The 25,445-nt window shown below is 37.9% G+C and overlaps 1 protein-coding gene across 2 annotated transcripts in view; it reads right to left on the bottom strand.

Moving 5' to 3' along the window:
- The window catches only part of nrd1a (nardilysin a (N-arginine dibasic convertase)), a 65,955-nt gene that overhangs the window by 4,705 nt on the left and 35,805 nt on the right, over window positions 1–25,445 (bottom strand). For both annotated transcript variants that reach the window (XM_052013136.1, XM_052013137.1), the window contains exons 17-30: window positions 23,383–23,469; window positions 23,127–23,246; window positions 21,969–22,020; window positions 21,189–21,339; window positions 19,328–19,455; window positions 16,293–16,458; window positions 14,606–14,637; window positions 14,232–14,370; window positions 13,653–13,700; window positions 10,669–10,721; window positions 9,334–9,417; window positions 6,041–6,131; window positions 3,599–3,715; window positions 2,506–2,595 (exon numbers count right to left, since the gene is read on the bottom strand). In XM_052013136.1, the coding sequence (XP_051869096.1) occupies window positions 2,506–2,595; window positions 3,599–3,715; window positions 6,041–6,131; window positions 9,334–9,417; window positions 10,669–10,721; window positions 13,653–13,700; window positions 14,232–14,370; window positions 14,606–14,637; window positions 16,293–16,458; window positions 19,328–19,455; window positions 21,189–21,339; window positions 21,969–22,020; window positions 23,127–23,246; window positions 23,383–23,469 (1,358 nt within the window). The remainder of the gene's footprint in view (window positions 1–2,505; window positions 2,596–3,598; window positions 3,716–6,040; window positions 6,132–9,333; window positions 9,418–10,668; window positions 10,722–13,652; window positions 13,701–14,231; window positions 14,371–14,605; window positions 14,638–16,292; window positions 16,459–19,327; window positions 19,456–21,188; window positions 21,340–21,968; window positions 22,021–23,126; window positions 23,247–23,382; window positions 23,470–25,445) is intronic.

The following is a 25,445-nucleotide window of genomic DNA, read 5'->3' as shown; positions in this document are numbered from 1 at the left end:
TAGTAGAGTCCCAGGCGACTCAATCTCTCCTCATAGGCCAACCTCCTCATCCCTGAAATTGACCCAGTGAACCCCCGCTGCACTGCCTCCAAAGCCAGTATTTATTTTCTCAAGGAGACCAGAACTGCACGCAGTACTCCAGGTGCGGCCTCACTAGTACCCTGTACAATTGCAGCATAGCCTCCCTGCTCTTAAATTCAATCCCTCTAGCAGTGAAGGCCAACATTCCATTTGCCTTCTTGATAACCTGTTGCACCTGCAAACCAACCTTTTGCGATTCATGTACAAGCAGTCCCAAGTCCCTCTGCACAACAGCATGCTGCAATCTTTCACCATTTAAATAATAATCTGATCTTCTATTTCTTCCCCAGGTTAATTGTACCTCTCCATTTGAACATCTAATCTGAGCCCCATTCCCCTACCAACTCAGTTTAAACCTACCCCAACAGCAAGGACATTGGTCCTGTTCTGATTAAGGTGTTATCCACTTTATCAGAAACGATCCTAATGATCCAGGAACCTAAACCCCATTCACCATCCCTTCAGCCATGCATTCATCTGACCTATCCCAATACTCAATAGCTCATGGCACTGGAAGCAATCCAGAAGTGTGGTTCTAAGGAGAGATTGTATAGGCTGGGTTTAGTCTCATTAGAATGTAGGATGCTGAGGAGCGACCTTATCTTATAAAATGATGAGGGGCATAGATGAGTCTTCTTCCCAGGGCAGGGGAGTCTGGAACTGAAGGGCACAGGTTGAAGGTGAGGGGGCAGGGAAATTTAAAGGAGATCTGAGGGATGTTTTTGCAGACAGATGGTGCTGGTTATCTGGAATGAGCTGCCAGAGGAGATGGTAGAGGCAGATACAACTACATTGTTCAAAAGGCATTTGGACAGGTGCTTGGATTGCAAAGCCATGGTGGGATACAGGCCTAATAGGAGGCAAATAGGATTAGCATAGACAGGCATCACAGTTGGCATGGATGAGGTAGGTTGAAAAGGCCCATTATTGTGATGTACTGCTCTATGATTACTATGATTCACACACCATCTTGCCATTATTACATTGTCACTGAATCAAAATCCTGGGACTCGTTACTTAATGGTGAGAGTAAACATACCACACAGGTGCCAACAGTTCAAGGCAGCCACTCACCAACAACTTCAAGGCCAAAGCATAAACAATAAATGTCAATGATACATCTCATAAATGAATCAAGAAGGAACACCTTCAGGAAGGTTCCTCAAAAATCAGTGCATTTTTAAATATTTGTCAGACCATAAAAAAATCAAAGCAGCAGAATTCATGTAAAACTGCCAATGACCAAGTTCCACATATTCAAACAGAAAATATTTAGATCGCCAACTCTGTACTTAAATGCAAATAACAGATAATGGTCCTAACAGTACAGTTCATTAACTTCAGTTGAACAAATTACAATTAATCAACTGCAATTTTCCTATATTAACATGGCCATCATGCAAACTCTTAAGTAAATCCATATTCAGTGGAATTGTCCATTTAACTGATTCTCAGCAGGATATTTGATCATCCAAAGATGCGGAAGCAATTTATTTTAAGTGCAAGCTGTCTAGGGTAGATAGCAAGATGATGAAACACAATTGGAGATTTGGTCACAAGTTCATATGAATACTGCCATGTGCTGATCCAAACTTCCATCAACACAAAATCTACCCTTAAAGAAATCCTGATTAAAACAGCACAGATTCTGGATACAACCTCACAAACTGATTTTAGTAGTAAGACAAATTGACACTGTTTGTTAAATAAATTAACTTTTTTTCTTTGTACAAGATTGGTTCCCTACTAAAACAAATGAGCTTTCGATTCACAATTTTTTAAAAAAGTGTAATTGCAGTTTACACAGAAAAGCTGTACATATGTGAATCCTATTGTACAGTAAATAGGATTCAGCAAAAAATAAAACTGATTAATCAATGATAATTATAATGGCATGGGTCCTGAATTTTACCACTGACTAGACTTTACGAAATACACATAAATTTGATCCCAAATCTTTTCAATAATGATTCACATTGATTATTGATAAAATCATGGATAGCAAGTGAGAACACCACCATGAATTAAACTTCTAATTATATGGCACAGCTACTAATGCATTGGAGGAAATGCAATAAATTATTAGGTGAATGGGCTTTAAAAATTGATAACAACAATAAAAATATTTCCACTACTTAAAACAAACTGCTGGAGGAATTCAGCAGGTTGAACAACATCTGTTGGGGGAGGAAGGAACTGTGGAGGTCTTGGGTCAAAACATCCCCTCCACAGATGCTGCTCGACCCACTGAGCTCCTCCACAGTTTGTGTTAAGCTCCATTTTTCAGCATCTGGAATCTCTTTTGTCTCCATGTTTCCACTACCGTTTTGCATCTCATCCAAAGCAATTTCATGGCAGACCTTCTATATATGAGGTACATACACAAGGTTATTAGAACAAGCCTACTGCGTAGTCTGTACTTACATGAATACTAAGTTTTTTACTCTTCTGTCCGTGATGATCACTGAACCAATTCACCAAATCTGCTTTGGTGAATGACTTAAGAGCTTGAATCTGTCAACAGAAGAGGGAAGCCTGGTATTAATATATCTGTTGTAGTTTTTTTTAAAATGCAATCATAATTTTGACAAGACTGTTATAAACCAAAAGTAATTCAGATAAAAAAAACAAATGAGGGAACCTTTGTCCTTTCTGACCTTTGCCTGCAATTCTGCTATTCCTTCTAAATCCATTGTATTAAGGAAGACACGGTAGCATGCAAATCCAAGCACACTCTTTCCCAAAACCTCTCAAGGTCAATTACAGAATGGTAACTGAAATGATCAGGAGGAAGGATCCCTACTCATTCTCAGCTCATGTAGTTTTGCAAATCAGAACATGGCCCTTTAAGGCTGTTCCACCATTTAATAAGATTATGCCTGATCTGACTGTAAACTCAACTCTGTATTCCCATCTACCCATGATATCATTTTACCCCTTTGCTAATTAAGTATCTAGCTACCTCTGGTTTAAGATATTCAAAGACAGATCTACCACAATTCCAGGAAGAGGCTACATAAGTGGTCTTTTGCCACCTCCAGAGAGATATTAGGGGTCAATTTTCCAATATGAAAATCTAACACAAACTATCAAAACCACTTCTTTTTCTTTAGTAGGTTAATTGGACACTGTAAATTACCCCTAGTGTGCAGGTGAGTAGTAGAATCTGCAGGCAATTGAATTTGAAGAGAATAGAATACAATTAGCACAGGATTAGTGTAGGTAGGTACATGATGGTTGGTTTGGACTAGATGGGCTGATACATCAGTTATCACGCTGTATGACTGACTCTAAATTGTATTACATAAGAACAAAATTATTGAAATGAAATTACCACTGCTTGGTCTAATACAAAGATAAAAGAAAATTCAATGTTCTCATTGCTCTAAAATCTTTAAATAGCAAAGCTTGAAATGCACTATATCAATTAGAATGTAAATTTACATACATAGAATAAAATTTCCATAAGCTAAGCTGCATCAAACATAGCATCATTTCTTACTTATATTAATAATACCTCATGGGTAAGCCTGTCGAACAGATATTGCTGTGTAAAAACTTCATCCCAGTTTCTGTCCACTTCTTCTCCTAGATGCGTGTCTTCACATAGCTTAAGCTTAATCAATGCAGTTACCTGTTCAAATAAAAAGATGAAAAATTTATAAAGTAACTGAAATCCATAGGTTTCTTACCTTCAAGTAGAACATTCCTCGAATCAAGTAATCACCAAGATAAAGACAAAAGGGAGGAAACCACAGAAGTTTTTTTCTTTAAATAATTTTCAGCTGAACATTTGATCTGTTAAGCAACATATGAAGCAGTAACTGCTCTAAGTCACAGTGTTCTACTCTACTTCCTAAACCCAGTTCCATTTACTTCAATGGACCTGAATTTCAGAAGCAAAGTAGAACTCACACCTGCTACTATAAAGCACATTTAGCTACAGGATGAATTTCTACAAAACAGAATCATCAGTGAAGGAAATTTTTAGATTATCAAGAAAATGCCCAACCATAGTAGAGCAATCCAGAGAGCCCCATTTAATAATTCTTTACCCAGAGCCCTGCAATTTGCTTTTATCTTTAAATATGTATCAAATTCCCTTTTGAAGGTGACAATTGTATCCACCCCAGGTTCAATGACTTGCTGCATAAAAAGCAGCTTCTTTGTCATGTCACTTGTGGATCTTTTGGTAATCTTGATCTTCCTCTAATGGAAGCAGTTTCTATTTACCATATCTAAACCCCATCATGATTTTGTATACTATTAAATCTCCTCTTCTCTGTTCCAGCTATGTGACAAGATAATTACAGATGGAAGCAAATTTATTTAGTATAAAGCACAAGAATTCATGCAGCCAAGTAATTATCAATGCCATAACAAATATGTGAACTTGGATACAAGTTATGGTGCACAAACTTAGTTAAAAAAAATATTACTGCCACCTCAGTGTTACTTAGTTTTAAAAGGGCGCTATTAGACTTCCACGGAACACTGGATATGACTACATGGCTTGTTTTACTTACTAAATAGATTTTAACCAGGCTTTAGGTTTTATTGTTAAAGACTAACCTTAAAAACAAATAAGTCCATTCATATACACCTCCTGAAGGAAGCTTTTAACTATGTTGTAATTAGTGGTGTTCTAATTTGCCAGGTAAATTAGATCCTTAACTTGAATTCTAACCAAATCATAAACTCAGAGATGCAGCATGGAAACAGGACCTTCGGCCCACTGAGTTGGTGACAACCTTACACTAATTCGACCTAAATCCATTTTATTCTCCCCACATTCTATTCAACTCCCCATCCAGATTCTACCACTCATCTACACATTAGGGGTAAATTACTGTGGCCAATTAATCTACCAATCCACATAATTTTGGGATTTGGAAGGAAACCCAAGCAATCACAGGAAGAACATGAAAGCTCCACACAGACAGCACTGAAGGTCAGGATTGAACTTGGGTGAGGCAACAATTCTACACTGTGTCACCATGCTGTCCAATAATGCACGGTGGTGACCTGGTACCCGATGTAAATTAGTTACATCAACCCAAATTCATTTAACGACAAGATAATTTGCCAGTGAAAGACTAAAAAGCAGAATTTCACTGTCTGTGCTGGCCAAAATACTTCTGTCTTTTCCATGATCTGGTATTCTGGCAAGATCAACATCCTGAAAGGACTGGAATGCACTCGAATGTGAAAATGACAAAAGCAAGAATGTCTTTCAACAGCAGAGCTAAAACACTGATGACTATGAAACAGTGGTAGAAGCAGCCATTCTTTGTGATGGAGAGTATTTCGTTTTGGAATCTCAGTTCAGGGTAAATAAGACGTTTGAATAGTCTCATTTCAAATAATCTGGTTCACCTGGATGTGGCCTGGATAAGATTTGGTGGCTGGGTAAAAGAGAAAGACTTTTTTTTAAGGGGGGGGGGGGGGTGCGCACAGGGATGGATTGCATATGTTTACTTGGAGTAAGCGAAAAGTTTTTAAAAACTGCAGATGCAGTAAATCTAAAACAAAACAGAAACCACTGGAAACACTCAGCAGGTCAGAAGGGTTTCAGATGTAAAACGTTAACCTTATTTATCTTTCCACAGATGCTGCTTGATCTGCTTTCCACATACCCCCTCCCCCACCTTTAGCAAAGTTATCTAATTTCTTGAGTAAAATTATGTAGGGCAGGATAAAATGAAGTTCAAGCTGACTAAACAGAGGCAGTTACATATTGAAAACATTTGTGCAATGGATATATTTCCCTATTATTTCAGCATGGGGTACCATATAGATGAGAAAATACACCACACACATTTCTGTAATTTTACAGTGACAGTTGCATTTATTTATTTTAATTTAAAGCTCTAATGGATAGATGAGAGCCATGCAGAAAAATTGGTCTTCAAAAGGTTTACAATATTGTTTTCTTTGAATTATTTGTAACATTACCTACCTGAGCATTGAAGGAATCTTGACTCATTGATGTTAGTTTTTTATGAAAGCTCTTCAAAAATTCTTCAATTTTCTTGTCTACTACTTCGGTACTGTTTAAGAATTTAAATATAATTAATAACACTGGAATCAGAACCCATTACATGAAACTACAAAATTCAATTAGAAATGGAAGGATTCCCCTGAGGCCTGTTCCATCTTTACTAAGATCATGGCTCTTCCTCAACCTAAAGTCCATTTTCGCCCCAATCCTCTTTCCCTTTATTCCCAAAAACCCACCAATGATTGAATTGAATATATCTGCAGCTCACTGCATTACAGAATTTCAAAGATTTGCAAACCACTGAGAAAAGAAATTTCTCCTCACCCAAATGTCTCCTTATCATAAGGCTATGCCCCCAAGTTCTAGGTTGAAAGAGGAGAGCAAAGAACAGAAAGGAAGTTGTGTGATAATGCAAGACATCAAAGTTTAAATGATGAAATAGGGTGATGGTGAAAGAAATTGTTAAAAGGGATTAGTGAACAACAACAGGCTGGTTTAGAGGAAGTATAAATGGGAGGAATGGAATAATTATCCAGAAAAAAAACTGGTTTATCAAAAATTGCACTTACTAGCTTCTGTTCTTCCTACAAAAAATAACTTCACATTATATTCAATCTGCCACTTTGTCCACTTGCTTGATCTAATTATATCCTTTTGAAAACACTTTACATCTTTCCTCACACCTCACTTACTCATTTAGCTTTGTGTCATCCACAAATCTGAATACATTAGTCTTTCCTTCCATCCAAGTCATTAATATAGATCGAGAATCAGTAGTAGGACTTCAGATGTTCACAGAGTACCCCTCCATCAAATAAGTCAATCCTCTATCCATGTGAATATAATTAACACCAATTCCATAACTCCTTACTTATTTAGCAACCATTTGTGTTACCTTATGATTTTTTTTTAAATACAAAAATACAATTTCCAGGTTTCTCTGCAACCCCACCATCCAACCTGCTAACCACATCATTTGGGGAAAAAAATACATTTGTCAAATTTTACTTCCCTTGAATATGTTTCATAAAATCGAATCTTACAACTTTTGAACCACTCTGCCATCATGTCCTTAATAGTTGACTCTAGCACTTTCCCCAATTGCTTGGCACAAATGATAGGTGGAAAAGCCTACTGTTTTGCTTTAAATTTGTCCAATTCCATCACTTCTATTTTCTTTCCCTTTTCTTGGGTGGTGGTGTTCCATTTGCTGCGTGATCAATTGGAGTCAGTCCAGAATATTGAGAATTTTGGAGGATCATCACCATCTCTTCAGACACTTTTCTTTACCAGTAGGCTGCAAGCTATCAGGCCAAGGGATTTATCAGATTTGCAAGTGGTGCAGGAGAATTTCTAACATCACATAATTCAACACACCTCAAAACCAGGTTTTATATTTAAGCACTAAGGAACTAAGCTGCATGCTTTGATTTAAAATCTTCTCCTTAAATTTTTAGTCTAACATTGATTAAAAGTGATCCTGACCAGGAACGCCAATCAATTTTCCTTAATCATTTGCAGGATATGGCCATTGCTGGCAAGGTCAGCTTTTAATGACTTTGTACTAAGTTGCTTGGTAGGTTAAGAGTCCACTACATCTTTATGGGTCTGGAGTCACATGTACACGAGGCTGCTTAAACGTTTACATCCCTAAAAGAAAAAAAAATGAACTAGTTATGCTGCACCACTATCTTTTGATTTACACTAGCTTTTCAAGTCAGTAGTTAGATCCGTTAGCTGAAATTTAACCCTGCAGCTTCTTTGGTGGACTTTGGATTATGTGACAACATGCCAGACTCCTCCATTACAATCCCTGGGCATGCTGCCCCACTGGTAGGACAGACCCATCAGAGATGGAGATGCAATAGTATACAGACAGAAGGAAGTAGTTCTGAGTCTTCACTATTGACTCCAGAACACAGTCTCACAGTATTAGGTCAAACGTGAAAAAAAACTCTCTCCTGATTATCACCTTTCCTCTGCCATCAGCAGAGGGACCAATGCTAAAATACTTGCCCAGCATGGACTACTCTGATAGCACCTCCCAACCTGCAACCTCAACTACCAAGAAAAAGGAAAAGTGCTTTCAGCATATGGGAACTTTGCCACCTGCATCATTCCCTCTAACTCTTACACCATCCTCACCTGGATATATATCAACAGGTCAAAATCCTGGAATTCCCTCTTAAACAGCAATTTGGCAGTGTCTTCATTGGAAGAACTACAGCATTTCAAAGCAGTGACCCACCTCCTCAAGGATAATTAGTGATGCCAGCAACGCCCAGATTGCAAAAAATTGAATTAAAAAACGGTTCTGCATCATTTATCTAGCTATCTGGATTACCAGTCTAATAACCTTTATCTTTTGTCTGACATAGTGTTGAAATAAAATTCAATTTCAGGGTGTAGGAAAATTTCATGTTGGAGGAGTTGAGTGTTATTCTGAAGTTGAGATTTAGACAAATTGCTGAGCAGAGTAATAACCATTTTAATCTAATTTTAGCTGTGTTCTACCTGCCCTGGAAAACTTGATGCCAACATCCAGTTAACGTATGGAAACATAAGTATTGTGCAATGATATTACCAACATGAGCAATGGCAGAATAAGGTTGAAGATTTACTACACGATCTCAGCCCAGCTATCACAGGCATGAGTCAGATGGTTATCCACACAAAAAAATAAAGAACAAGGACAATAATTCAAATCCATTACAAGCAATTGCAAAAATGAAGAGGCGTTTGAGACGATTGCTTAATCATCCTCTCAGCAGTAAATCAGGGTGACACAATACACTGCGTGGACAAAAGAAAAATGTATAAAGTAGATTGGTTCCTTGTGCTACATAGCTTATATAAATCTCGTCTAGTACCTTTTTGTTTGCTTACTTATGTCCAGTGGAATCAGTTGCTTTTCTTTACTCTGAGCTTGCTTTAATTGATCACCCACTGGAATTTTAAAACGTGAAAAAAAAATCTGAAGGAACACAAAAACTGGACAGAAGTTAGAAAGGTATCCAGAATGCAAAAAAAAATACTGATTGAAGAAATGAGGTGTCTATCCAAATTGAAATTTACAGTTGAGTATGGAGGGTGGAAGAACAGCAACCCTTTTGGTAATGGGTGAAGTAAACCTTGCACCAGATTAACAATCAATCAGTACAGTTCTGTAATCTCCAAAACTAGTTGCTGTACCCTTCACTCTGCCCACCCCAAAGATTTGATAAACAGAATAAACAGTAAACAGAACTCACTTAAATTTTGTTGCCTGTGTTTCCACTGTGATAGAGAATCCCAAGATTCCAGATGTATTTCGGCTGGAAGGATACACATGGTACCTGAAGTACAGAATATAAAACTATATAAAGGAAGCCAATATTTCAAATTTATAAACTGCATATTACACTTTATTACAAGTGATGAGTATTTATGGAATGTATGGTTAGCTTTTAATTTTTTTTTAAAACAAACATCAAGAGTCTCTCCAAGCAACTCATGTCATTATTTAGTTTTGACTGAAGTTGATTCACTAAGATAAATTTTATTTGATTACAACCACAGATTTGAGACTTTAGCAATGCAGTGTATTTTGAACACAAGTTGAAGATCTCACAATGAAACTAGTGAACAAATTCTGGCAGTAGGGGCAAACTTGAATTAATTTGAAAAACATTTGACAAGTTAATTATCAGATCCAATGAGCCAACATCTCCTGTATGTACTACAAGGTACAGAGATGAAAGACTTTTGGTGTCCAGTTATTAACCAACACACTTCTGAACTAGTGCAATATTACAACACATTATAAAAAAGTTATACTACTTCTTCCCCCACCCCCCCAACCACAATTTGACTCTTGTTTTCCCTTATTCATTTTCTCTAAATATTTCACTTTGCTGTGTTCATTATAATCTACACTATACACATTTGGTATCCACTCATAAATATGGAGCTGGGACACACATTCATAATGTTTTGTTTTAATAAACTAAAACAGGTTCTGTGGTTCTATTTTTAGATAAAGAGCTCATTGAAATCTCACTGGTCCTTCCAATAAAGAACCAGTGACAAGAAAACCATCTCCGGTAGAGAAATAGGCAACAGCCCAGGAACCACAAAAAAACACATTATTTATTCTACAGACCTTCTTCAACTCTGATCAAAATGAAACTCCCATTTCAGAACTCTGACAGTTATTACAAGGATCAATTTTCTTTTTGCTAAACATTCCACCTCAACAAACCTACTCAAATCTTTCTAAGTTAAATCTAGAAATGCATCTTTCTTGTCAGGACAGGATTTAGACTTGTTTTCTACAATCGTGATCAGTACTTCACTGAACTTTCCCCTTTAATATACTTAGTGTTTTAAAATCAAGATGAATTACATTACCTCCTATTCTATGGTGTTGAACTCCATCCCGTCTTTACTTTTTACCCCCTTTTAAATCCAGAACGCAATGTCATTCAATTACTCTTTTCAACCTTAATGACACCGTGGCCTTTATTTCACTTGATTATCAAGAAGGATATTACTGACTAGGGCCTTGAACAATACACATCATTAAAAAGGAGGATAAAAATAGTTACCCAAGTGTTTCTTTCGTTCTCAGAAAATCAAAGCAAGGTTCTTCCATGTGCATCTGAAATCGAGGATCAAAACTATCTCAGCAAAAAAAAGTATTTTCCTCTGTACAGTCTAAAGTAGCATCCCCCTTACAGGGATTTTGTTTTAGTTATAACATGCAACAGAAAAGGGGTAAAAAAAATCGTTCGGGGAGTTTTAGAAGAGATGATGTACACATTGGTTGTTATCTTCCAAAATTCCACAGTTTCAAGACAGTTCCCACAGATTTGAAGACTGCAAATGTAACCCCACAATTTAAGACAGGAGGGTGGGAGAAAAACAGGGAACGTTAGGTAAGTTATCAAGACTTCAACAGCAAGGAAGGTTCAGGAACCTTTTATGAAGGAAATGGTAACATGCAAGTTTGGAAATAAATTCAAGATTGGGCAGAGTTATCATCGATTAAAAGGGAAATTATGTTTGACAAACCTTTAGGATCTAGAGGGCATGCATTTAAGGTGAGAGGGGGCAAGTTCAAAGGAGATGTGCGGTGCAAGTTTTTTTTAAACACAGTAAGTGGGTGCCTTGAATGCAGTGCTGGGGTGGTAGCGAAGACAAATACAATGGAGACGTTTAAGAGGCTCCTAGATAGGCATGTGAATATGCAGAGAATGGAGGGATATGGACTTGTGTAGGCAGAAGGGAGTAGTTTAGGCAGCTTTTAATTACTAGCTTAATTAGTTCAGCATAACATTATGGACTGAAGGGCCTGTTCCTGTGCTGTATTGTTCTATGTTCTAATTTTCTGAGAATGTAGCTAGCAGAATAGATGAGGGCAAGCCCGCTAATGTAGTGCAAATGGACTTTCAGAAGTCCTTGGATAAGGAGCCACACAAGAGATAACTAAACAAAAGTAAAATGCGAGGTATTGGGGATAATACACCAATGTGCTCTGAAGGTTGGGTAATAGTTAGTGAGTAGGAAAATGGGTATTTTTTGGGTTGGGAGGTTTTGATAAGTGGGGTGCTGCAGAGGCACTGCTGTCCACAACCTATCTCGGTATCAATGAGGGGAATCAAGTATAATTTATCTAAGTGTGAAGATGATATTAAGCTAGGTGGTAGTGAGGGCTCTCAGGAGAGTGCGAGCTTCAAGAGGGATATAAACAGGTTAAGAACATGGCAGATGAAACAAAATGTGGAAAAATGCATTGTTATCCACTTCAGTGAAAAAAAATAGAAGTGCAGAGTATAGGGGCTCCCTGGCTTACAAATGAACTGATTTACGAAAATCCGCAAATTCTCCCATACATTTTTAAAGCTAGTAATAACAATAACAAAATGTTTGATAGCATCCATTAATGATTGGGTACAGTATACATTCCATTAGTTTAGATACTGTTAAGGTAATTATTCAATAAAATGAAAGCATTACAGCACGTGTATGTAGAGTGATATAATATGGATAGCTATAGAAAATGGACATTTGACTTATGGAGAAATTAGTTTACAGACACAGTTCTCAGGAATGGAACCCTTACATCACCCAGGGAGCCCTGTACTTTTTAAATGATGAGAGAATAGAAGGTGCTTGTATTTAGGGAGAGCAATGTCTTTTAATATGAACTACCTAAAATTGTTAGCAAGCAATTCTGAAGGCAAAAAAGTAAGCTAGGAGACTTGAACACAACAGTAGAGATGTCTTGCTCTAATTATATAGAGCTCTGATGGGAGCACATCTTCAACACTGTTCACAAATCTGTCCTCCCATCAAAGAATAGATAATCTTGTGGTAGCAGGATTGTAGCAAAGTTTCACCAGTTTGATTATGGAGACAGTACATTTGTCATACAAGGAGCAGACTAGAGCTCTCCCCCCATCACAAAAATTAGAGTGATCTCATTGAAATGTACATATTTCTTAGGAGCTTGACAGGGCAGATGTGAAGTTCATGTTTCCCCTAGATGGGCTGTCGAGAACCACGTCATGGTCTACAGCCTTTCAGGACAGATGAGAAATTTCTTCACACAGAGCGTAGCGAATCTTTGAAATTTACAAATAAAGAGAGCTGTGGAGACTCGGCTACTGAGTACATTCAAGACCGATTGGTAGAATTTTTTTTTTAGAGATTAAGGAAATCGAGTGATAAGAGATTAGAACTGGGAAGAGGCACACAGGTAAAAGGTCAGCCATGACCTTATTGAATGGCTGAGAAGGCACCAGAAGCCAAATGGCCTTCTCTGACACACCAGTATAAATCTAAGCAAGTGCAACCCTTGATACTAAAATGTGTCAGAAACATTCAAACACATTTAGTGTTCTGACAGTTTTGACATCTAGCTTAGCCAGTTGTTGAAGAATTTTTCAACATTTTCCCTGCCAAGGTTTGCCCCCTTTTTAAACAGAATTTATGGGAAGGCCCTATCAGCACAACTGTACCATTGAAGATGGGGGTGGATTCATGCAACTTTGCCCCTTGGGAGGTCTGCACCGTGCGAATTGTAGGTGAATGGCGAGCATATCAGTAGCAAAATCGTTCTTTTGCTCAAGCTAATGTATGGAAAAATAAGCATATTTAAATGACTAACTTCAACAATGAAAAGATTCTACAGTTATGAATGGAGCAAAAGGGGAAGTTAGTAGATTTTTCAGCCATTAGAACATGGAATACATTTTAACCATGTGTCTACTGAAACAGATCTCTTAACAAAACTTATAACTGGAAAGTGGCAAGTATAAATAGTCAGGAAATGTGAGAATAGAGAGTTGTGATCGAGTTGTAAGATATGCACAAAATACCAAATGAATTACAACTGTGCTATAATTTCTACAAGACCTAAAGTAACACAAACCTTCTTAAATTTGCACATACTATCAAAAATGACATGCAAAACTGAAAAACATTCAATGAGACTTAAAATTCCAAAGGCCCTCTTTCAACAATTAGTCTTTTTCAAATTTTAAAATTACTAAACTTGAATATGGATTTCTGTGTATGATTTACTTACAACAAGTAGTTCCATTAGGGCATTTTCCCTTACTTTGTGACAACCTGACTGAAAAGCAAGACATTAAAGTTAACTATTTATTCTTAAAAAACCTTTCACTTGTTAACAGCCAAATTAAGACAAGCAACAACATTAAAAGCCTGCGCAATCACGTAATATAAATTACGCTTATATTTTTATGCAGTATATTATCCAGGCAAATAGATAATTTTAGATTGTTAAAAAAAAATATGCTGACATTAGAAATATTCTCTGCAAAAATTCAAGTTCTAAAAAAACTCAAAAGGATTATCATGGGCAATTTGGCTGTAAGCACTACTGCTTTGATGGTCAGAACAAAAATATTAATCCTTCTGACTCTGTTACATTAAGTATTGGGACAAAATATAATTTATGATTTTCAACTAAGTGTATTTGCTATCTCAGACAGGTTGAGAGAACACTAAAGATTAGGAGTTATAGAGTCATACAGCACAGAAACAGGCCCTTCAGCCCACTGAGTCTGTATCAATGAGAGAGAAATGGTTGAAAATAGCTAAAATTGGGTGAAAAATGAATATATTGCTGTTAGCGTCTCACCTGATAATAAACAGTGACCTCTGAATTGGCATCATTTCTGTTTAGAGACTTTATTTTGCACACATGTGGCTTATTAGGTAATTCCACAACCCTGAACTGGACAGGTATGTTCTTCACAAGTGGCTTGCACTGCAGCTTCCTGAAATGCAATTAACATATTTCTTATACAACAAATAAAAGCACAGTAACCATGTTACCATTTTAAAATGATGTAGCATGAAGGCAATTTAAATGGTATTTAAGGGCTTTTCAGAAAATTGTATTTTGTTTACCAAGGAGGATATCATTTTTTTAAATTAGAATTCATCAATAAATCATATGAATTTCCCAAACTAAAAGCTTCATGTGATAAGGAGAAGGAACAAATTACTTACTTCACAATATAATTTAGAAATTCAACAGACTCCTTGGAAGAGATTAAAAGAATCATTAGTTTCATGCTAAAACTCATTTTTTTCATAAGTAACAAATAAAATTTGCTTAAAATGAATAAACTACACAAACAAAACATGCCTACATCTTAAATTTCCCCTACCAGAATGCACTTATAAATTAACTAGTTAAGTCCCAGAAGTTTTCTTCCCAGTATCATGTATATATAAAAGGATTTCTACAAAAGTAGTAATGCTGGATGGATGTAGGTGGGAATTCCAAACTGTGGGAGTTATGGTCGAAGATTATGTACATCCCCCTATGTATGAGGCAGATCGGGGAACGTACATAATCTTGGAGTGAGATAAATGAGAAGAGCATTGGTGGCATTGTAGGAGTTACAAAGATAGTGAAGGGCAAGTTCTTGGGTGAGTTAACAAAATAAAAAAAATGGATTAAAACTGAAGTATTCTAAGTCTAGGAAATCAGTGAGATAAACAATGAGTAAGCAAGCCTTGGAGCAGCAGTTTCAATGAGTTGAATTTTATGAAGGGGTTGAATTTTCTCAACATTTAGGTGAAGTAAACTGCAATTCAATACAGGAGCACAGGGGCACTGGACAGCTTGACGGGGGAGAGGGGGGTGGGGGGAGAAAGAAAGGCAGAGTGCAATTATTATTCATGTAGAGTTGCCCACAAATATGTAGATGATATTGCCAAGGGCAGTGTGTAGGGTGAGGAAGTAAAGGGGACAAGAATAGATTTTTAAACATCTTTAGCAGAAGACCAGGATGATGGAAAATCGATAATTGTGTCAAATCAGGTGAAAAGTAAAATAACAATTTGGTAAGAAGAAATGAAAAACAAAACAACTCGATATGACTGGTGCCATGAACACAGTACAAATTTGACAAATAACATGCAAGTTCTGGTCTTAAAGGGCACTAGAAACAAAATCTATCTGCATGACAATGACCTGAGCTTTCCTGGCAGTTCTGCAGCAAAAAGAAGTTGTGTATGCGCCAGCAAGTTCAGGGCTTTGATGCTTTCATAGTCAAAAACAGAAGCCACAAATTTGTTGAGGTTCTTGCTGACAAATCCACGCCACTAGATTTCATGCAGACTTGCTGGAATTCTCCATCATTTAAATTGGAAAATCTGAGTAGATTCACTGTCAGATTAGACCTGATGCAGCATCTACAAATTAATTTACCTAAATTGAGATTTTTTTTTACAGCTGTGACAAAGTATCATAAGAATAAGAGAGATTGCATTTTTTTGCAAATATTAGTGTAAATGTGTTTTAAAATTAGGTGATTTTAAAAAATAATTTTTAAATCTTAATGATTTCATTTTTAGTTGTTTCAGAGACATTCAGGGGTATTGATGAAACTTGACAAATTTGACATGCAGAAGCAGTACCATGCAAAAGCAGTACCATGCAAAAGCAGTTACATGCTGTTGCCACACAGCTCCAGTGACCCAGTTCAATCCAGATACCTTGTCATCTGTGTGTAGCTTGCATGTGACCACATGGGTTTCCCCAGCTTTTACATTATCCAGAATAATAAGAATAAAGTTTCTGCACCCTCCCTCGACATCATTTACATTTTTGCTACTTTCTGAGAAATGTTCACTGTCAATAGAAATTATCTTTTGCTGGTTAACTATTTCGCACTAAAACATTTACTTTGCTTGTGAAATTTCCTTGCACTAGTCCTTCTACAAAAAGGTGGGACTTAAAGTTCTTCACAAATGACATCAGTGCTTCGATTGAGATTCCACCTTTCATCAAGGTCTGGTACTTCTGCATCAAAGACCACCGTTCATGTTCCAGAATCAATAAACGTACGTCTCTGCAAAAAGATAGCACAATGGAAAGTCTACTTGCTGATGCACGTGCTTGAAATCTGCAGTTTAAAATGAAACAAGTTCTGGTGTGATTTTATCTGAGTTTCTCAACCCTTTTGTCTTCCAGTTCGTGTCACAGAAGCTCTGCAGTACCCAAGTTAGGTGGTCAATACTCTGTACTGTTATTGTTTATACCTATACTACCTCAAGGCACTCTGCACTAACCCAATGTAACTGCACTGTGTAATGAATTGACCTGTACGATCGGTACGCAAGACAAGTTTTTCACTGTACCTTGGTACAAGTGACAATAATAAATCAATACCAATTTTCATTTACAATTCAGAACAGAGTTAGCAGATTAAATAGTCAAAGTAAAGAGGCATGAGTTCACAAAAAAACAAACCTTCACCATTAAACAGCACATATTGGATATTTCAATTAACCCATTTCAAAAGCAAGCATCATTTATAGATCATTTAAGTGAAAGCAACTTTTCACATGTATCTTAAGGCATTGAAAATTCTCTCTACATTGTAGCTTTGAAGTGAGCAACTTGTGCTGTTCTTTTGATTGACTGAACTGCCACTTTCTAATAATTGCTGTACTGTGCCAAAAACCAGTTCAGGGGGCAAGTAAGGTCGCACTTTTTATTTAAGACACACTCAGCAGAAATATCTGTAGTTGTGCTCCCAAATGGCATAACTTCATTGAAAACAGAAAAATACTATTTAATTCAGAATATAATGGACAATCACACAAGTATACAGGATGTAGTTTTGTGAATCAGGGCATTGAATGGAAAAAAATTATGCCAAATCCTTAACATATTGCTCATTAGGTCTCAGCTAGAATATTGTGTATAATCCTAAGCACCATATTTAATGAAGATGGCTGACACACTGGGGAGAGTAGAGGGAGGTTACCATTTATGAGCACTGAATGTGAAAGATGGAGGACAGGATGCTGTTCACAAAAGCTGCTTCTTGTAAAATGAGCATAGTTCCATCTTGATTGTTAATGAAGCTGTATTCATCTAAGCAAGTGGACAATATTCCCTTGAAGATGGTGAGAATGTTTTGGAGAATCAGGAACTGAGTCACTCACCAGAGTTGCCAACCTATAACATTCTCTTAAAGCTGCAGTGTTTATCTGATTGGTCTAGTTAAGGTTCTGGTCAATGGGGAGCCTGAAGATTTTGACAGCAAGTGATTGAACAGCAGTATTGCCATAGAAGTCAAATCTCTCTTATGGTTATCGCATAGCACTTGTCCGGAACAAATGTCACTTGCGTCGTCAGCTCAAGCCTGAGGGTTGTCCAGGTCCACTGCCGTCTGATCTAAGCAGCTCTGAGTGGAATGGAACATACTGCAGTCATCAGTGAATATTTACTTCTGACCTTACGATGAAAGGAAGATCATTGATAAAATATTGCCTTCAGACACACGAGATAACCTGGGGCTGATATATGTGCTTTAAAACCACCACAACTATCTTCCTTTGTGCTAACTTTGCAGCCAGTTGAGAGTTTATCCTTTGATTTCCATTTCAATTTAATTCAGCTCCTTAGTTCCATACTCAGTCAAATGCTCTTTGACATCAAGTGCAATCATTCAGTTCTTTTAGACCAAGGCTTTAATGTGGTCTGAAACCAAGTGGTCCTGTAAGAAGTCAAAGTGAACATCACCAACTACATTACTGCTGAATAACTTTAACTTGATAGTGTTGTCAATAACACCTTGCACCTATAGGCAGTGGAGTGATGAGATGGTATATGGCTGCATTAGATTTGTGTTGCTTTGTATGGACTGAACATAGCTCAACTGTTTGCCACACTGTTGAGCAAATGCAGTGTTGCTTGACTAAAGGTGTGGATGAATCTGAGCACAGGCCTTCAGGATTACAGTCAAGAACTTGGCAGACTGCTTTGCAGCATGTAATTTTCTTTGTAATTTCTTGTTATCACTTGAAATGAACTGGCTGAAAAATGGCTCCTATGATGCTGCGGTAAAATGGCTCCTATGATGCTGCGGTCTTCAGTTGACCATGAATAATTATCTACCTTCATTTTTCCACTTTTGCCTAATTGATGGTTTCATGTGCCTCTTCTCTTGCATTCATGTGCTAGGCTCTGCCATATACAGGAATATGAATATTCATGGAACCTCCTCCTTCCTTTAGTTTCTTAACTGTTCAACGCCATTCACCACTGGATGTGGCAGGACTGCAGAACTTTAGTTTGATCCATTGGTTGTGGGTTTAGTCTTTTGTATTTGAAGCATGCTGCTTCACCTGTTCACCCTGCATAAAATCTGTTGATATAGCTTCACCAGGTTGGCACTTCAACTTTAGCTGTGCCTCATACTGCTCTTAAGGTGCTGCCACATTCATCACTGAACCTGGACTTGATCGTAATGGTAGCATGAAAGAAATGATAAATCACGAGATTACAGATTATGATCAATTAATCTATCAGAAGTACAAAGCCAGCAAAAGTAATGGCAATCATGAAAATACCGGATTGTTGTAAAAACCCATCTGGTTCACTAACGTACAAAAATAAACCAACTTTACTCAGTTTTATCTATAGAACATTGAATTTTAACTACCCTCCGAAATGGTTTAACAACCCATTTAGCTGTTGCCACCATACCTTTTCAAGGACATATGTGTGGCAATGAAATGATGGCCCTGGCAACAATATTCATGTTCCTTAAATAAGAGTGGAGCAAAACTTATCAGATACAATAATGATCTTCCAGCAGATGGGATCAAAACACGGAGTGTTAAAAGACATCACATGTGCCAAACTCTCAAAATGACTTGCATTTATAATTAGAGCATCAATAAAATCTTGATGAATTCTTTACTTACTTTCCCAGTTTCTCAGGTTTGATTAGAACATTGAAGTAACTCTTTTTTAATTGTTCCACAATCATTCCAAATACATCTGGAGTGGTTGCAAAGTCAGCCAGATGATCAATGATGAGTTGAAACAGAAGCTGCAGATATGAAGAAGTTACTTAAATGATTTAGCTGTAGAATTTTGCAAATATTGCATACTGGTCTGCAATTTGTACTTTTGCACTTAATGTCTTATGGTATTATCCACTTCTGGAATTTTCACCATTTGTCATGAAGGCTTTTCACAAAGCAAGTTCTACTTTGTTCACAATTTGTTTATATCATTCTCTTCCTTAGTTTAACGCCAGAAATTGTACAACACTCCATTAAATCCCCTTCCCATGCAGGACGATTGCCATCCAAACTCAAATTGGAACTCAGGCCCTAGCAACCAAGGTCAAGATTCCAGTCTTCATTGCCCACGTTCATTGTGTCATAACTAACCCCATATCATTGCTTGGTTCTCAAGCCTATCAAACTGCTCACATCCTTTAGCTTTCAAAATCCAAGTCACTATTTCCCGTGCCTCTTTTAAAGGGATGGGGGAGGGTAGTGGTGGTAAGGGAGTGCATTTGAGACCATGGAAGAGAATGATTAATATGTAAGCAAGTTTAGCTGGAATAAACAGACCAAACACAGAAGAGGAAAAAAGGGTCCTTTTTCAAGTGTGAACGTTGCTGGTATGGCTGGTATTTATCATCTATCCTCAAATGCCCTAAAGGCAGTGCTGGTGAGCCATCATCTTGAAGTACTGCAGTCTTTCTGGTGAAAGTACACTGACGATACTGCTAGGTAAGGTGTTCCAGGATTTCGACCCAGCAATAATGGGGGAAATATCAAAAAACACTGAAATAGTCATCTGAAGAATAGATAAAAGCAGTGAAGTTTCATAAGACATTAAGAAACATACAGGTGACCCCCACTCCCATGTTACAGAAGGGTTGTGGTCCTAGAAGAACCATCCGTAGAGATTTCCTGTAAAGCAAAACTCCTTTTCCCATTGAATCCCATGTTATAAACGGAGATGCATTCCAACACGACGTCACTCAATACTGCAGATTTGGATATGACGTCACATCATCAAATGGATTGGCAGTCACAGTCAAGTCCCTTCTTTGTTACACTCTCTCCACCCGAGGAGATGTGAACAGACATCTCAGAGTACAGTGCTGCTGTGCTCTTCAGCTGTGAGGCATTTTCTCTGATGTACAGGCTTGTCAACTAGGAAAGGGTCTGGCAAGTGCGGGTATCAGGGAAAGGGATAAAATTTGAGGATCGGAGATCACAGCGTAAAGATGGTGTAGAAGGAGTTCAAGGGCACAATGGGTTGAAGTGCAGTGACAGTGGAAGCAGAGGCCGAGGGATTACTTTAAGGACCCATGACTACCGCGGCTCCCCACAATGCAACTCGTCAGAGAAAATACCTCACAGGTGAAGAGCACGGCAGCACTGCACTCTGAGATGCCTGTTCACGTCTTCGGACCGGAGAGGGTGTGGCAAAGGAGGGAATCGACTGCAACTGCCAACCCACCACCCACCGCTCCTCCCCCCCACCACACAAATTCCATAGGAATGAATTTTATTGCATCTCTCATATATTTGTGTCATGACTTGTGAATTCCGTAAAGGTGAATTCCTGTAAGTTGAATGGCCGTAACATGGCGCAGCCTGTATATTCACATAAACGATATCGTCACTAAAATATCAAATTGCTTTTCAATTCTCATGCACCTTCACCATCAGGAATAAAGAACTACAGCTGAGTGAGAAACAGTTTTTAGTTAACTATACAAAACAATTAATAATGGAATTCAGATTGAGAACTACATACCCCAAGTTTGTGGTTAAATCCTTTCACTTTGATGACTAATCCATGCTCTTCAGCCACTAGTTTATACTCCAGCTGAGCAACATCAGCTTCATATGCCGGTTCAGCTAAGTTGTGAGCTACAATATTTACAAACAAGTCAAACAGCACCAAGCTAGAGGAAAGTAAAGGGATGTGTATAATTAAATTGAACTGCACAATCCACAAAATACACTAAACAACTACAGTTACTTCTATTCATAACCTCTTCAAATTGGCTTCTTGAGCAAGTAATATAAATCCATTAACTTGTTTTCACACACAGGGAAAGCAGTGGATGATAATAGAGGTAAGGTGGCATGAGCAGCCTTGAATCTTTAGGACCGATCTAGCAGATAGAAATAGTCAATGTATTCCTGAGTCAATAACAAAACTGGAACAGCTTGCATCTGCATATGGTTTCCTGGAGCTCACCTGCTCCCTCAGCTGTCCTCAGAAGCTGGCACTACTAGCTAGTATAAGCAGCAGCAATATGATGCTTTTCTCCCCCAGACTTTATTACACATTTAAAAATGTCCAGTTGTAATACTAACTCTTTATTAATCTTCTCTGCTAAATATAAACACAATTTCATATTTACTTTTAATTGATATTTAATTATATTCTCAATTATTTTATTACAATATATCCATCATTCTACACCCTACATGATCTAAATTTGTGATGCATTTATGACAGTTTTTATTGGTCACTCTTATTCCTTTACAAGTTGTGTATATTTATACTGATTAGTTAAACTCTTACTTTTCTGCAGACTTATGAATGTGAGGCGATATCAAGTGGAATCGGATGTAACCTATAAGGTAACAATTTATGAAATCATAAAAAGCAATAATACATTCACTAATTTGCTGTAAACAAGCATTACTAATACCCAGATATATATAAAAAAACTAAAAGTATTGAACAATATTTATCCTCCATTTAAATAGGTTTTACCAATAAGATTACAAATTTAAAATCAATTTTTATGAAAATCAAATAAATAACTAATTTTACAAGATTACACATGATACACAAGTAGGAGAATTCCTGAAGACACCCGCACTGCAGGGACAAAAGACAGGAGACATGCTGGAATCTGGAGCAAATAAAAACCTGCACAAAGAACTCAGCATGAGGGTCAAGCAGCAACTGTGGAGGCAAAGGGATGGTTGATGTTTTGAGTCAAGATCTTCCATCAAGTCAGAGAGTGTAGACAAACGATAGCCAGTATATAAGAGTAAGAGGGAAGGGTGTGACAGAGGCTGGTAGGTGATAGGTGGAACTGAGTCGGGGTGGGGGCATTGGTAGAATGAATGATGGGCAGATAGAGCCAGACGGGGAAGGACAAGTGTTGACAAAGGTTGATAGGTGATAGATAAAAAAAAGAACTACAAGAAAAAAAATAGACACATGGAAGGGAAGGGGAAGGGTGGAGATAGAAGCTGGTGATAGTTGGGACCAGATAAGAAAGAGACGATGAGCAGATGGAACAAAGTGGGGGAGGAGGATGTCTTGGTAATGAGGTGGGAGGGAATTGAGATCCTGGGTGGACTGGGAAAGGAACACAGAGAGAGTGGACTACCTAAATTTGAAAATTCAGTGTTCATATCATTGAGCTGTCATCTATCCAAGTGGAATATGAGGTGCTGTAGTACGTTGGCCTCACCACAGCACTGAAGGCAGCTGAGGTCAGTGTGGGAATGAGAAGGGGAGTTGAAAAGGCATGCAACCAGCCATTGCAGAGTGCAGGTCCTCTGCAAAATGGTCACCTAGTCTACCCTTGGTCTCGCCAATGTAGAGGAGGCCACATCCACCACATCGCAGTCTTAAGTTCTAGACTTTCCCACCAGCACAAAATTGTTGCTGCACCTCTTACTTAATGCAGATTAAGGGGAAAAAAAGCACAAGGTAACTTACCTTTAGGAATTTGAAACTTAGTATCCTTTTTGTACCATAAGCATCCACTCTTATTATCTAAAATTTTCACTGGATACATGGTATCTGTACAATCAGAATTCTTCAGTGTAAAATCAGTTGCTGGAAAAAAGGAAACCATTATTTTTACTGTTGGCTCTGAAAGGTTAATGTTTGCTGTCTCAAAATTTAAGATCTTATTTTGTAATTTTAGTTAGCCGTAAAACTAAAGGCAACTTAATAGAAAAACATGACTCACCTATGTATTTATTCTCTTCTGGCAGATGAAGGGCGGGATTCAATTGGAAATCACTTGCCCATATTCCAGCCCAATATTTGTCAATTTCTGTCAACACAGAATGAAGATGGCCTTTAAAGTAACCAGCTACTTGAGGAAAACCATTATGATGTGTTTCAAATTGGACAAAAATGGGATGCCATTTGTGTATCCATGGGAAAATTTCAGTAGCCAGCTACAGCAATAAACCACACAGACATACATACAATGTTTTACTTGGTAACAAACCAGAAAATAAGCACTTTCAATTACCCACACTCCTGACTCCCTGTGTTCCCATCCCCGGCTTCAGCTCGAGCTGCACACCCAGCCTGCACCCTGGCTCCATCCGCACATTGACTATTGATATTTCGCATGAACTAAGGTGCAGAAAGTAGTTAAGAGGGTAAGTGATACATTGACCTTCATTACAAAGAGGTTAGAGTTTAGAAATAGGGAGGTTTTGTTACAATTGCGAGGCCACACCTGGAGTACTGCATACAGTTCTGGACCATCTAAAAAAGGATATGGCAGCATTGGAGGCAGTCCAAAAGAGATTCACCAGCTGAGATTCACCAGCTAATTCTTGGGATGAGGGGATTGTCCTATCAAGGGAGGATAAACAGGTTGGGTCTGTATCTGGAGTTTAGAAAAATGAGGGGTTACTTTATTGATGCAGGGTGGGGGGGGGGAGGGAGGGAGGGTTGGGGGAAAGGGAAGAAATTACAGGCTAGATGTTGAGGTGTTTTTACTGGTGATAAAGTCTCAAACAAGTGGATAGAGTTACAAGTGGCAGGTCATTCAAAATGGAGGTACACAGAAATTTCTTCTCACAGAAGGTGGTGAATTTCTAGAATTCTCTATCCCAGAGGGTTGTGGAAACCAGATCATTAGACGTTTGAGGTGAAGGAACTGGCACAGAAGAGGAGTTGAGGCCAGTATAGATCAGCCATGATTATATTGAACGGCATGGCAGGCTCAAGGAGCTGAGTCACCTACTCCTGCTCCTTTTATCATGTTCTTGTGTCAGCACATCAAATGCAATCCATCTCATGGCAAACAGGATTCAACAGACATCGCAGGGCTCGATTCTTAAGAAGCATGTTACACTAACTAACACTCCCAGTAATAGACAAGTGACCTTATAAGTGGACAGATCAGTCAGTGGATAACAAGGGCTTAGTGCACAGACAAATTGCTGGGAACAAAGGTGTGGCATATTGATAATTTTTTCAGATTCTGAATTGTTTGTGCAACCATTTTTTGTAAGAAACTAGCAACCAATATTAAGTTACAAAAGTGAAACTAAGAACTACTGCAACAATGAGATGTACTTAACTCAATGTCCTTAAGAAAAATTCCATTCAGATGAACTCTATCATAAAACTACTAAAAAATATTCAGTACATAAGTTGCAATTCTGTGCAAGTCAGTCCCCACTTTAGGGACTTGAATTTTAAGGAAACAATTTGTGAAGTACCCCTAACTACGCATAAACTAGCATCTTTCCATGTGACCAAGAACTGCTCTTTTTGCAAGCAGTACAGAGTATGGGATAACTTGCTTCCCCAAAATGTTTCAAAAGTTTGCAGAGCAAACCATAAAATTTGCATCCTTAACTGTAGTCCATGGATAGTGTTATGGATTATTCTGGAATTATGAAATCATGGATAGTGGATATTAATTAAAATGAGAACCAGTCTTCAGGAAATAAAAACCTGTTCACAATTTAACTTCAACTGATACTTTAAGGATATTGAAACCAATCATTGGGTGTGGGGACATTCTGATTATGCCCCATTGGAACTATGCAGGGGAAGACAGTAGATGAATGTTCATGTTAATTGGTGGTCATTCAAAACTTGAGGATGAGATCAGGGAATGTGTTAAACAGCCATCTCCTATATTAACACATCATTAAAGGCCTATCCCTGCCACTCAATGTGCAGTTCACTTAATATTCTGGCTAGTTGTATATTCAGGAAGACATCCCTCACTGTAACAAGGGAGGTATATTTTGGGGGCACAAGAGACCGCAGATGCTG

The sequence above is a fragment of the Pristis pectinata genome, chromosome 3 (genome assembly GCF_009764475.1).
Source record: "Pristis pectinata isolate sPriPec2 chromosome 3, sPriPec2.1.pri, whole genome shotgun sequence".
In the NCBI taxonomy this organism is placed as follows: Eukaryota; Metazoa; Chordata; class Chondrichthyes; order Rhinopristiformes; family Pristidae; genus Pristis; species Pristis pectinata.
The sequence above is the reverse complement of the archived record's forward strand: the minus strand, read 5'-3'. Positions and strand labels throughout refer to the sequence as shown.